This window comes from Oncorhynchus keta, chromosome 29, assembly GCF_023373465.1.
Source record: "Oncorhynchus keta strain PuntledgeMale-10-30-2019 chromosome 29, Oket_V2, whole genome shotgun sequence".
In the NCBI taxonomy this organism is placed as follows: domain Eukaryota; kingdom Metazoa; phylum Chordata; class Actinopteri; order Salmoniformes; family Salmonidae; genus Oncorhynchus; species Oncorhynchus keta.
The window spans coordinates 32,141,590-32,156,802 of NC_068449.1; the positions used below are offsets into that span (position 1 = coordinate 32,141,590).

The following is a 15,213-nucleotide window of genomic DNA, read 5'->3' on the forward strand; positions in this document are numbered from 1 at the left end:
AGTTTCATGTTTTCCAATGGCTCCTCAGAGAGCCACAATCTTGAAAATGATCCTCGACAGCGTGTTTCAAATGGAAACAAATGGGAACGTTGAAGGAAATACTTTTCCTGTCATTTTCTTTTGTTGCAGAAAACAAGTTGGAGACTTGGAATTCCACATCACTCCTCTATTGATGATCAGGATTTCAAAATGGTGGCCTATTCCCATAAGGGTTGTTGGTTGTTTTGAAGGTGAACCTTCACTGTTGTATGTGTAAATTTATGAGATACTTTAATGGAATCCTCAGCCGTTTACAACTCCTGAGTTCCAACCCCACAGCTCCCATCTGAATTTATTTTCTGAGCATGCTTCTTCCATCCTTCCATCTATCTGTCCGCTCCTTTCTGATACAGCCTCAGCACAGCACAACACATCAGGATGGCCCTGATGGGAGACATTTCAAACAAGCCAATGTATGTTGTGGGTGTTTGAACACAAGTCGCGGGGGGCGGGGTGGTTGGCGGTGACTTCCCACAGTTTTCAATCTCGCCGCGATGCCTCTTGCATTCAGAGAGGACGATAAAGAAATAAACCAACCCAGCTTTTATGTCACATTGCCTAAATATACAGTTTAAAAGGCGTCCTCAGACCCCGGCTCTACCGTTCCCATACCGAGTAGTGTTCACCAGAGGCACATACTGTATCTCTCCTCGTTAATTTTGTATTGTTCCCCAGCTGGTTCAAATCAGACCAGTATCCTGTTTGCATTGCAGCCACAAAATTCCTTTTTTCTTTCTATCTCTTGTAGTTTTTTTTTTTTTTTGGGGGGTCTCAGAAGAAAGACCAAGGGAAAAGCCGTTGTTGCACGATTCTGTTTTGATGATTTTGATTCAAATGAATTTGCCGGTGTGTTTTTATTCGAAACATCTGGTCCTCCAAACAGCCCATGGACATTCTTGTAAGTCTGTGATTCTTCCCTCAAGTTTATCTCTGCCTTCAGTATCACAGAACTTGTAGCTCCCTAGCTCCTTGTATTTGCAGATGGCATTTCTGTTTGTTTTATCGCTCTTTGAGGGATATCTCATTTTTACTCTATTTGACCTTTTACTCTATTTGATCTTTGTTTTTTTTTACAGGTATTAGTGTGAATGAATGAGAACTTTCATAATTGACTCATCCTGTATGTATCCACTCAGGATGTCTTTTCCATAATGAGTACATTAAGTGTAGGAATTTTGCCTATATGGTTCAATGTCTTCTATCTCAATAATATAACATAACAGATGCTTTCACCCAAAGCAACTTAGTCACGCGCGCATGCATTTTACGTAGGAATGGAACCCACTTCCTGGTGTTGCAAGCGCCATGCTCTACCAACATAGCTACAGAGGACCACAATAAAAATCAAACGAAATCAAAAGTCGTTGTGACTGTGACTGTCACGCCTGGTCTTGGACTTTTAAATCTTCAATGGACTAAATGTTGAATCAATCAGCAGTTCTGTTGTTGCATCGTTCTTTGTTCGTTTCATTCATGCCAATTGTATGGGAAGGTCAACTCGATTCGATGTTAAAGTTCAGGGAGACTTTCAGAACCACCAGCAAGGGATGTATCTATCTATCCATCGTTGAGCTATAAGCTGTGTGAAAATATACGTATTGTCGACAATATGCATCACTGTTTCACCCTAATCATACTGCATTACAGCCATATTGATATTTTCAAAGGGAGTATGTGAGTGCCGGGAGCTACGGTTGTATACATCACCACATATCCATTATTGATGACATCATCATTATCCTCTCCTGCCTGGTCTGATCAATGAGAGCCTATAGCAGAACCAATCATTGAAACAGTATTCGAAGGTAACAGTATCTGAAAGCAGAGGAAACAGGTGATGATGATGATAGAACTCTGACTGCTTGGATGGATGGAGGTACGGTTGATTGACAGTCGAAGCAGCAGGGGTTGCCCCTGGAGATATCTGGCTCTAGAAAGTAGTTCTGAGGCCCAGTATAGTAAATTGGCCCTGGCGTGTAAACAAAAAACACCTAAAATGACTTGATTCAGCAGATCCTCATATCTGAGTCTGCCCTCTGTCTCCCGAGACAGACGTAAGTATTCATCAAATGATCAAAATGTATATTGATTCCTCTGCACATTAGCAGTTTAAAGGCAGGAGAGGAGTGTTTTGACAGAGTGAGCGAGTGTGCGAGCAGCGCAGGTTTGAATGATTCTGTTTGAAATAAGAATACAGGATGCAGCACTCCGAATCCCCATGTCTGCATATCTGAATAAGCAGAAGTTTAAACAGGCTGAAAGGGATTGCAAGAAAATCAAAACCAACCGACCGTCCGCAGTTCACAGGGTTATTCTCTATAGAGATTCGTCCTGGCAAATCACTGCTCAGAGATGTTATTTTCCAGAAAATAAGTAACATTAGAAGGTTGATGGAAATCACTGTTGATGTGCGGTGTTGATGCTTGCTTTCTCTATCTAAATGGTGAATTGTCTTTTTCTTTAGCATAACTGTTGGAAATGTCAACACAAAGCGCCCCTCTCCATTTTAAGACTGGAAGGAATTGTTGCTCATACTATCAATGTGATCGGTGTTTTGTGGAGCGTTGATTCCTGGGTTACTAAGGAAATAATGTTCAGGCAGATCTGGTAGAGTTAGTCATTATGGTATAGGCTTATGGTACAGGTAATCATTATGGTATAGGCTTATGGTACATGTAATCATTGTGGCATTCTGTCAGGTACAAAATGATTGACACCCTTGATAATGAGCAAAAAATACTTATTTATTAATTATTTATGAAATAAATAATACAACTACTGAGCTAAATTGTATGCAAAAAAATATAATATCATTTTATACTAATAAAATTGCTCAGAGAAAGAGATTTTGTTCAACAAGTAATAAAACATATTTTCAAAACGATAGGGGTATAAATATGATGGGCACCCCTGTTTTCAAGACCTTTCAATGCCTCACCTTGCGAGGATAACGGCACTGAGCCTTTTTCCAAAATGTCTTTTGAGATTGGAGGACACTTTGGGAGGAATCTTAGACCATTCCTCCATACAGAATCTTTCCAGATCCTCGATATCGTTTGTCTGCACTTATGGACTGCCCTCTTCAATTCAATCCACTGGTTTTCAATGGGATTCAAGTCCTTTCGAGGATAAAGACTCAGTGCCATTATCCTCACAAGGTAAGGTTTTGAAAGGTATCGATAACAAGGGTTCCAATAATTGTGACCCTTATCTTTTTGAGTAAAAAGGATTTACGTGTTAAGCAAAATCTCTTTCTCTGAGCAATTCTATTAGTATAAAATAAAATAATTTTCCAATTTGTTTGAGTGAACTCCAAAAGTATTGGGACAGTGACACATTTGGTTTTGTTTTGGCTCTGTACTCCAGCACTTTGTATTTGAAATGATACAGTGCAGACTGTCAGCTTTAATTTAATATCAAGTGAACCTTTTAGAAATCACAGCACTTTTTTTTTTTTTTTTTTTTTTTTTTTTACATAGTCCCTCCATTTTAGGGGACCAAAAGTATTGGGAAAATGTCCCTTATACACTGAGTATACCAAACATTAAGAACACCTGCTCTTTCCATGACATTGACCGACCAGGTGAATCCAGGTAAAGCAATGACCCCTTATTGATGTCACTAGTTAAATCCACTTCAATCCGTGTCTATGTCGCGGAACGAGCTTGTTCTTAATGTTTTGTATGCTCAGTGTAGTTCTGGCTAGTTTGAGAAGGACAAAACAAAACTTCTTCAAGATCCTTCAAACTGGGAAGGCAACCAAATCATGGAGAATCCTCATACATTCCACGGATGATACTCTCTTCTGGGCCCCGGCCGCATGCACTATCTGTCCTGTCCTCCAATTCAAGGTGTCTGGTGCTAAATTGCTTTTGTCTGTAGTCTGCATTAGTCATTATTGTGTGTGTAAGCAGCTCCAATGGGATTGGGTAATTAGGATCCTGACACGGCGTCCGTGAGCGGGCTGAGTGAATCCGAAATGAAGGCAAATGAAAGCAAATTCCTTCGAGGGGGACGGAGAAGGAGATCTTGCCGCCACAGTTGCGCCCACTAATTTTCTTGGAGCTCCTAGTTAGGTTCATTTCATTCTTCCCAAATGAACAGAGCGGGTTTCATAACACACACACACACACACAAATAAATGAGAACGAGAAAGCAAATGCATCTATCTGTTGATTTACTTGTTTATTATCGAGTGTGCTTTTGATAGAGAAGCAGTTTGCATTCATGGAATTGTTTGACCTTTGTAGAGGCATCTGCAAAATAGACAAAACGGTTTTGACAGCACACAAACAAAGACAGTTTATACAGTGTTACGGAGGAATGAGGAAAAACCAAGCGGAGTGGGGTAGTCGTTCATTGGCACAGCAATGGCTTCATCTCCATATATTTTGTATGCAATTACAGATCCACTGCAAGGCCTGCACAGTTTTCTGATTGTCTGATGCTCAGAATCACTGATCTTAACACAAGCACTTTGGTAATGTTGCCGTATGGTGGGATTTGATATTCCTACAGTACAACAGGGCGTTTGTCTAGTGGCCAATCTGTTGGGCTCTTGAGTATGTCCATCATCTTTAATGCATAGGACATCTTATTCCAGTAACCATCCATCACAATTGCTATATCAGTAACAGGTGTTTGTTTAAAGCTAATAACTAATGTTGTGTTGAGAATTATACACTCATATCAACATAATATCTGACACTATACAGAACAACCTTTGTTTTCCAGAATGTCCTTAGTTTCCCAGTGGTAGGTCTTATTCAGGAAGTCACACTGTAGCAAAATGTTTCCAAACATTCTGAAACCGAAAAAAAAAATGATCGTTTCTTATTGGCATAGTCACGGTGGTCCATCCCTATTTTCCTCTCATTATTGCCAAATGAACATGACCCTAATGTGTCCTTTGATGTGTTGTGTTATCAGTTGGAGTCGCTGCAGAGCCACCATGAGGCCCAGAGGGATGCCCTGGACCAGCTGAGCCTGAAGCTGAACAGCCAGCAGTACTGCACTGGCACCAACAGGAGGACTGGGAGGGAGTACACACAGATGTCCAACAACAACAGGTAGAACGCCACCATTGACCCTTAGGGCCACCATACTTATGGGGACCTACTTGGTTATGTTATACAGACCCACAATCAGACCTCTTCGATTTAGGTAGCCTACTGTATGAGCCAGCCCCATCTGGTATTTTATCTTGAAAATTGGTATTTTATCTTGAAACAAGGGACCTTTATTTTGAAATGGGGTCTTTTATTTTGACATCAAATGATTTACTGAGCTGAGAAAAATATACAGACAATGGAAGCAACTCAATGATAACTGTTAGTCACTGAGGGTTTGTTTTCGCTACTACTATAAATACTAAAGCTTGGGGACAATGTGGTCTCTTGCAAAGAAGAAGAAGGCTTTCTCTTTCTACAAGAGAAGTTGCTCTGTCAATTTAAGCATTCTGTTTATTCACAGTGGAATGAAATGTCACACACACTTTTATAATTTGGGGGTCACGTTCTTAACATTGTAATCTGGCGTGTACAGCACCACTCTTTGTCACGGCGCTTTTTGACTGTTTCACGCCTTACTTTGATGGTCTCTCTCCCCCAGTGGTTATCGCCAACAGACAGAAGCTAGCTACTGTTTACAAGGTTCTGCTCCACTCACTGGGAAAGACGCACTTAAAAGACTAGGAACTGGAGAGCCATGTTCGTTGTGCTAATGATAAGCAGTGTAGGAGTGAGTGGACTCCCAAGCACAGTGCTATTGTTGTTTGGTAACTGTACAGTACAACATTTTAGAACAAGAATTCTACATACAGTTGCGGTCAAATATATTGGCACCCTTTGCATGATTCACTATTTCTTATAAAATAAGTTGGGGGGAAAAAAACTTTGTGTTCACATGTGTATTTGTTTGATTTACAACGTCAAAGGACCAAAAAATGATCATCTAAAACTGAAATTGAGATTTTTTTCAACTTCAAAATCCAAAAATGGGCTGGACTAAATAATTCCAAATTCAAATTACGTTGGTTGGAGGCACAGGATACTCGTTTAGTGTGTTATTTATCTCACCTGTGGTAAATTGCATGTGTCTAGAGAGTAAAAATAGCCATTCAACCACTTCTGAAAAGAGAAAACAGAACATTCTGCTCCATTGCACTCCATTGTAAACTGCAGGGTGTCAATATATTTGACTGCAACTGTGTCATTCGAAAAAAGTCCATGTTCGTCAGTGAACGTTAAATGGATTATTCGGCCATTCAACACAGTACCCTCAATGGTAGGTAGCAGAGGAGGCTGGTGGGCAGAAATATAGGATCAAACACATAGTATCTGTAATAGGTACCATTCTATTTACTCCACTCCAGCCATTACAACAAGCCTGTCCTCCGATATTTCAACCCACCAACCACAACTGTTAGGTAGGTTACATTTCAGTGTCTCCTCCCCAGTCAGTCCTGCAGCAGACAGAGAGTGAGTCAGTCTCTGTAACTCAGGAGTCCAGACCCAGCTGACTCCCCTCCCTTGGCTTTGAATCAAGCCTCCTTTTAATCCTTTTAAGCCTCTCATTCTAATGATTTATTTGGTAGAAAACCATAATGATCCTTTGAATTTTAATGACGGCTGCCTGCTCAAGGATTCATTGTTTTGACTCTTTGGCCCTTACCTTTAAATGGAAACGTCTTCGGGAAGGAGCTGTCGAAATCTATAGCCGGGGCTGCCGCTCCTCTCTTCTTGCTTGCTAGCTCGCCACCACCGCTGCGTTTTCAGGCCTGTCGGCTCACTAGCACACCTCTCAACCTTGATAATTACAGAATGGCTGTCAGTCACTGAGACCGAAGGTATTCCCTGTATAGTGCACTTCTTTCGGCCAAAGCCCCATCCTATTCCCTATAAAGTGTACTACTTTCCCACCCTACTCCCTATATAATACACTACTTTTGGCAAGAGCGCTATATACAGTTGAAGTCAGACGTTTACATACACCTAGGTTGGTGTCTTTTTTTTAAACCACTCCATAAATTTCTTGTTAGCAAACTATAGTTTTGGCAAGTCGGTTAGGACATCTACTTTGTGCATGACACAAGTCATTTTTCCAACAATTGCTAACAGACAGATTATTTCACTTATAATTCACTGAATCGCAATTCCAGTGGGTCAGAAGTTTACATTCACTAAGTTGACTGTGCGTTTAAACAGCTTGGAAAATTCCAGAAAATGATGTCTTGGCTTTAGAAGCTTCTGAAAGGCTAATTTACATTATTTGAGTTAATTGGAGGTGTACCCATGACTGTATTTCAAGGCCTACCTTCAAACTCAGTGCGTCTTTGCTTGACACCGTGGGAAAATCAAAAGAAATCAGCCAAGACCTCAGAAACAAAATTGTGGACCTCCACAAGTCTGGTTCATCCTTGGGAGCAATTTCCGAACGCCTGAAGTAGCCACGTTCATCTGTACAAACAATAGTATGCAAGTATAAACACCATGGGACCACGCAGCCGTCATACTGCTCAGGAAGGAGACACATTCTGTCTCCTAGAGATGAACGTATTTTGGTGCAAAAAGTGCAAATCAATCCCAGAACAACAGCAAATGACCTTGTGAATATGCTGGAGGAAACAGGTACAAAAGTATCTATATCCACAGTAAAACGTGTCCTATATCGACATAACCTGAAAGGCCGCTCAGCAAGGAAGAAGCCACTGCTCAAAAACTGCCATAAAAAAAGCCGGACTAGGGTTTACAACTGCACATGGGGACAAAGATTGTACATTTTGGAGAAATGTCCTCTGGTCTGATGAAAATAGATGGCATCATGAGGGAGGAAAATTATTTGGATATATTGAAGCAACATCTCAAGACATCAGTCAGGAAGTTAAAGCTTGGTCGCAAATTAGTCCAAATGGACAAAGTTGTGACAAAATAGCTTAAGGACAACGAAGTCAATGTATTGGAGTGGCCATCACAAAGCCCTGACCTCAATCCTATAGAACATTTGTGGGTAGAACTGAAAAAGCATGTGTGAGAAAGGATCCTACAAACCTGACTCAGTTTCACCAGCTCTGTCAGGAGGAATGGGCCAAAATTCTCCCAGCTTATTGTGGGAAACTTGTGGAAGGCTATCCGAAAAGTTTGACCCAAGTTAAACAATTTAAAAGCAATGCTAGCAAATACTAATTGAGTGTATGTAAACTTCTGACCCACTGGGAATGTGATGAAAGAAAGAAATGCTGAAATAAATCATTATCTCTACTATTATTCTGACATTTCACATTCTTAAAATAAGGTATTGATCCTAACTGACCTAAGACGGGGAGTTTCTACTAGGATTAAATGTCAGGAATTGTGAAAAACTGAGTTGAAATGTAATTGGCTAAGGTGTATGTAAACCTCCGACTTCAACTGTATATAGGGAATCGGGTGCCATTTCAGGTTTAAAGATATCATACAGGCAGGGATGTTAGATGTTAATTTCCCTCGTTAGTAGCAGGCGGGATTAACACCATCAATTAAAGGGGCCTTTCTATAAAAGTGTCACTTTAAGTGAGATGTGAGGAGTGTCAATAAGGCGTCCAACCTTTCCTTCCTATTGCTCAGAGTGACATGGCGGCTCCAGTGATGGGTGGTGGTGATGAATTAGGTACAGTAGCGCTGCTCTCATATCAGCCAGCCAGCACTCCTCTGAGTGGGGGAGATTGATGTTAAATGGAATTTGAAAAGAATAGAGGACGGAAATGCATCCATTTCAGACGCTAGCGTGTCTGTCAGCTCGGCTGGGGCTGTAGTGTGCGACACCCACCCATCCATCCGCAGAGCACAGACCTAGCATCCCTGCGGTTAACAGGGTAACATTTAATGCATGTCTACTTTCATCGGAGGGAGGGAGGGAATGAACTGGGAAGAGTACTGCCAAAAGGGAGGGTTTGAAGGTTTAGTTTAGTTGAAGAGACATACAGACAGTACAGTATGCTTTGTACACAACCAAGGCAACTGATAGAGAAAGATTCTGACAGATCAAAAGGCTATAATGTAGCTCTGCTAAATGGATCCTGCTGTATGAGGCTTGATTTTATTCCCTTATTTGTTTGTTTGGTTAGATGCCCGCAGAGATCTTGTTCTACAAGCATTTAGTTTTGTATTAGCGAGGAAAAAAACAATATCGCGGAAGGAATATTGTAACGTATTTATCAGTTTAGCTTACAAAAGGCCTACAGCAGCCGCCGTATAATGAGTTGTGGAGTTGAATGCCTTAGGGTGACTTCCTCGAGCTTTACTTGTCACACGGTTTCTCATTTTCTGTCTCCCCTGTTTTGTTATGATCAGTGACTTCTGTATAACAAGGACTAAAATATTCATATTTTCCCCAACGTCATTTTGTTTCATCAATGTCTGCTTGAAAATGCTAATACATACAGCTCCGCCATGCTTGTTGAAATTACATATGTAGTACTAAGCCAAAACTCAAACCCGCTCCTGTGTTAACTTTGTTTCTGCTATAAATTAAAATAAAGAGGGTGTTGATATTTCCCTCCAGTTTGATGGTTATTCATGTAATCTCATTCATAGTCGTTTCTTTCTTCAGGGACAACTCAGTTGATTGCTTTGTGAATGGAAGTCGAGCGAAGGGACGAGAACGCCATCGGCAGCCTGACACAACTGTCAAAGTGTCCAGAGCAGCCCAGGCGAATTCCAAAACAATTTGAACCACTAATGTTTATAAACATGTAGCCACCCGCCGAGTCTAAAAAACCAAACCAAACCCCTGACAGTAATGTGTATGTTTGAGCAATTGCCCTTGTTCCTTTCATAAATATTTGATGTTATTTCATGTCAGGGGCTGGGGAAGGGGAAGGAGGGGCTGGGGTGTGACGGAGGTAGGGAGGAAGGAGAGTTGAAGTCATGTTTAATTAAGATGTTTCTGTGCTATAGAGATAGGTGTCACTCACCAGCTGGGTCAGAGATTCAGTGTGCGTCTAACCCTGTTCACACCTTCTGCACCCTCATGAACCCAGCATTCCACTGACGGGCCATGGTAATTAACATCACTTGTCAAATATTCCCTCTGTAATGTCCAGCTGCCCTTCCCTCTTTTCAACCTAATGCTTCAGCTGAGGAAGAGGTGGGCATTGTGGGGTGGGCGTTTAGCAGGGGTTTAGTGGGATATTTCGCAGGGGCGTCGTCTCTAACCCCAGCTCTTCCTCCTTGTCTTCTTCTCCCTCCTCCCTTCCACTATCCTCTCCCCTCTACTCCCCCCCTCTCTCCTCCCTCTTCCCATCTCCTCTTCTCCCTCCTTCCCTTCTCCCTCTCCTCCCTCCTTCCTCTCCTCCCTCCTTCCTGTCCTCCAGTCTGCAGGAGTTTGAGTCAGACTTCCAGGAGCTCTGGGATTGGCTTATGGACATGGACTCGGTGGTTACGGACAGCTACAAGCTGATGATGTCAGAGGAGCAACAGCAGTATCTCTACAAGGTGAATGGCTATTACTGGATGCCTGTTACTGTATGGATGTTACTAGCTGGCTGTAACTGGATGTTACTGGATGGCTGTATCCTGTTAATATATGGATATTACTGGATGACTGTTACTGAATGACTGTTACTGGATGCCTGTTACTGTATGGGTATTACTAGCTGGCTGTTACTGTATGGATATATCCTGTTACTGGATGGATGGTATTGGATGGATGTTACTGGATGCCTGTTACTAGCTGGCTGTAACAGGATGTTACTGGATGGATTTATCCTGTTAATGTATGGATGTTACTGGATGGATGTATCTTGTTACTGTATGGATGTTACTGTCTGGATATATCCTGTTACTGTATGGATGTTACTGGATGGATGTTACTGGATGGATGTTTTCTTACTGAATGGATGTTACTGTCTGGATATATCCTGTTACTGTATGGATGTTACTGTCTGGATGTATCCTGTTACTGTATGGTTGTTACTGTATGGATGTTGCTGTATGGATGTTACTGTCTGGATGTTACTGTATGGATGTTACTGTATGGATGTTACTGGATGGATGTTTTCTTACTGAATGGATGTTGCCGTATGGATGTTACTGTCTGGTTGTTACTGTCTGGATGTTAGTGTCTGGATGTTACTGTATGGATGTTACTGGATGGATGTTACTGGATGGATGTTTTCTTACTGAATGGATGTTACTGAATGGATGTTACTGGATGGATGTTACTGGATGGATGTTACTGGATGGATGTATCCTGTTACTGTCTGGATGTTACTGGATGGATGTATCCTGTTACTGTCAGGATTTTACTGTTTGGATGTTACTGGATGGATGTTTTCTTACTGAATGGATGTTACTGTATGGAAGTTACTGTATGGATGTTACTGCCTGGATGTTACTGTATGGATGTTACTGTCTGGATGTTACTGTATGGATGTTACTGTATGGATGTATCCTGTTACTGTATGGATGTTACTGTCTGGATGTATCCTGTTACTGTATGGTTGTTACTGGATGGATGTTTTCTTACTGAATGGATGTTACTGTATGGAAGTTACTGTATGGATCTTACTGCCTGGGTGTTACTGCATGGATGTTACTGTCTGGATGTTATTGTATGGATGTTACTGTATGGATGTTACTGGATGGATGTTACTGGATGGATGTTTTCTTACTGTATGGATGTTACTGGATGGATGTTACTGGATGGATGTTTTCTTACTGAATGGATGTTGCTGTATGGATGTTACTGTCTGGTTGTTACTGTCTGGATGTTAGTGTCTGGATGCTACTGGATGGATGTATCCAGTTACTGTCTGGATTTTACTGTCTGGATGTATCCTGTACTGGATGGATATTACTGGATGGATGTATCCTGTTACTGTATGGCTGTTACTGTCTAGATTTACTGTCTGGATGTTACTGTCTGGATGTTACTGTATGGATGTTACTGTATGGATGCATCCTGTTACTGTATGGATGTTACTGCCTAGATTTACTGTCTGGATGTTACTGTATGGATTCATCCTGTTACTGTATGGATGTTACTGTCTATATTTACTGTCTGGAAGTTACTGTCTAGATTTACTGTCTGGATGTTACTGTCTGGATGTTACTGTCTGGATGTTACTGTATGGATGCATCCTGTTGCTGTATGGATGTTACTGTCTGGTTGTTACTGTCTGGATGTTACTGTCTGGATTTTACTGTCTGGATGTATCCTGTACTGGATGGATATTACTGGGTGGATGTATCCTGTTAATGTATGGCTGTTACTGCCTAGATTTACTGTCTGGATGTTACTGTATGGATGTTACTGTATGGATGTATCCTGTTACTGTATGGATGTTACTGCCTAGATTTACTATCTGGATGTTACTGTATGGATGCATCCTGTTACTGTATGGATGTTACTGTATGGATGCATCCTGTTACTGTATGGATGTTACTGTCTATATTTACTGTCTGGAAGTTACTGTCTAGATTTACTGTCTGGATGTTACTGTCTGGATGTTACTGTCTGGATGTTACTGTATGGATGTTACTGTATGGATGCATCCTGTTGCTGTATGGATGTTACTGTCTGGTTGTTACTGTCTGGATGTTACTGTCTGGATGTTACTGGATGGATGTATCCTGTTACTGTCTGGATGTTACTGTCTGGATGTTACTGGATGGATGTATCCAGTTACTGTCTGGATTTTACTGTCTGGATGTATCCTGTACTGGATGGATATTACTGGATGGATGTATCCTGTTACTGTATGGCTGTTACTGTCTAGATTTACTGTCTGGATGTTACTGTCTGGATGTTACTGTCTGGATGTTACTGTATGGATGCATTCTGTTACTGTATGGATGTTACTGTATGGATGCATCCTGTTACTGTATGGATGTTACTGTCTATATTTACTGTCTGGAAGTTACTGTCTAGATTTACTGTCTGGATGTTACTGTCTGGATGTTACTGTATGGATGTTACTGTATGGATGCATCCTGTTACTGTATGGATGTTACTGTCTATATTTACTGTCTGGAAGTTACTGTCTAGATTTACTGTCTGGATGTTACTGTCTGGATGTTACTGTCTGGATGGATGTTTACTGTATGGATGCATCCTGTTGCTGTATGGATGTTACTGTCTGGTTGTTACTGTCTGTTGATGTTACTGTCTGGATGTTACTGGATGGATGTATCCTGTTACTGTCTGGATGTTACTGTCTGGATGTTACTGGATGGATGTATCCAGTTACTGTCTGGATTTTACTGTCTGGATGTATCCTGTACTGGATGGATATTACTGGATGGATGTATCCTGTTACTGTATGGCTGTTACTGTCTAGATTTACTGTCTGGATGTTACTGTCTGGATGTTACTGTCTGGATGTTACTGTATGGATGCATTCTGTTACTGTATGGATGTTACTGTATGGATGCATCCTGTTACTGTTATGGATGTTACTGTCTATATTTACTGTCTGGAAGTTACTGTCTGGATGTTACTGTCTGTTTACTGTCTGGATGTTACTGTCTGGATGTTACTGTATGGATGTTACTGTATGGATGCATCCTGTTACTGTATGGATGTTACTGTTTGGATGTTACTGTATGGATGTTACTGTTTGGATGTTACTGTCTGGATGTTACTGTTTGGATGTTACTGTTTGGATGTTACTGTCTGGATGTTACTGTATGGATGTTACTGTATGGATGTTACTGTCTGGATGATACTGGATGGATGTATCCTGTTACTGTATGGATGTTACTTTGTGGATGCATCCTGTTACTGTATGGATGTTACTGTATGGATGTTACTGGATGGATGTTACTTTATGGATGTATCCTGTTACTGTCTGGATGTTACTGTCTGGATGTTACTGGATGGATATTACTGGATTGATGTATCCTGTTACTGTATGGATGTCACTGTCTAGATTTACTGTCTGGATGTTACTGTCTGGATGTTACTGTATGGATGTTACTGGATGGATGTTACTGCATGGATGTATCCTGTTACTGTATGGATGTTACTGTATGGATGTTACTGTATGGATGTTACTGCATGGATGTATCCTGTTACTGTATGGATGTTAATGTATGGATGCATCCTGTTACTGTCTGGATGTTACTGTCTGGGATGTTACTGTCTGGATGTTACTGTATGGATGTTACTGGATGGATGTTACTGGATGGATGTTTCTTTATGGATGTATCCTGTTACTGTATGGATGTTACTGTATGGATGTTACTGTCTGGATGTTACTGTCTGGATGTTACTGGCTGGATGTTACTGGATGGATGTATCCTGTTACTGTATGGATGTTACTGTCTGGATGTTACTGTCTGGATGTTACTGTTTGGATGTTACTGTATGGATGTTACTGCATGGATGTATCCTGTTACTGTATGGATGTTACTGTATGGATGTATCCTGTTACTGTATTGATGTTAATGTATGGATGCATCCTGTTACTGTCTGGATGTTACTGTCTGGGATGTTACTGTCTGGATGTTACTGTATGGATGTTACTGTATGGATGTTACTGGATGGATGTTTCTTTATGGATGTATCCTGTTACTGTATGGATGTTACTGTATGGATGTTACTGTCTGGATGTTACTGTATGGATGTTACTGGATGGATATTACTGGATGGATGTATCCTGTTACTGTCTGGATGTTACTGTCTGGATGTTACTGTCTGGATGTTACTGGATGGATGTATCCTGTTACTGTATGGATGTTACTTTGTGGATGCATCCTGTTACTGTATGGATGTTACTGTATGGATGTTACTGTCTGGATGTTACTGTTTGGATGTTACTGTATGGATGTTACTTTATGGATGTATCCTGTTACTGTATGGATGTTACTGGATGGATGTTACTGGATGGATGTTTCTTTATGGATGTATCCTGTTACTGTATGGATGTTACTGTATGGATGTTACTGGATTGATTTTACTGTATGGATGTTACTTTATGGATGTATCCTGTTACTGTATGGATGTTACTGTATGGATGTTACTGGATTGATTTTACTGTATGGATGTTACTTTATGGATGTATCCTGTTACTGTATGGATGTTACTGTATGGATGTTCCTGTATGGATGTATCCTGTTACTGTATTGATGTTAATGTATGGATGCATCCTGTTACTGTCTGGATGTTACTGTCTATATTTACTGTCTGGAAGTT

General features: G+C 40.9%; 1 protein-coding gene across 3 annotated transcripts in view; it reads left to right on the forward strand.

Moving 5' to 3' along the window:
* Positions 1–15,213, forward strand: part of LOC118362193 (A-kinase anchor protein 6-like) — a 215,816-nt gene that overhangs the window by 121,115 nt on the left and 79,488 nt on the right. For all 3 annotated transcript variants that reach the window (XM_052486435.1, XM_052486436.1, XM_052486437.1), the window contains exons 8-9: positions 4,969–5,108; positions 10,391–10,511. In XM_052486435.1, the coding sequence (XP_052342395.1) occupies positions 4,969–5,108; positions 10,391–10,511 (261 nt within the window). The remainder of the gene's footprint in view (positions 1–4,968; positions 5,109–10,390; positions 10,512–15,213) is intronic.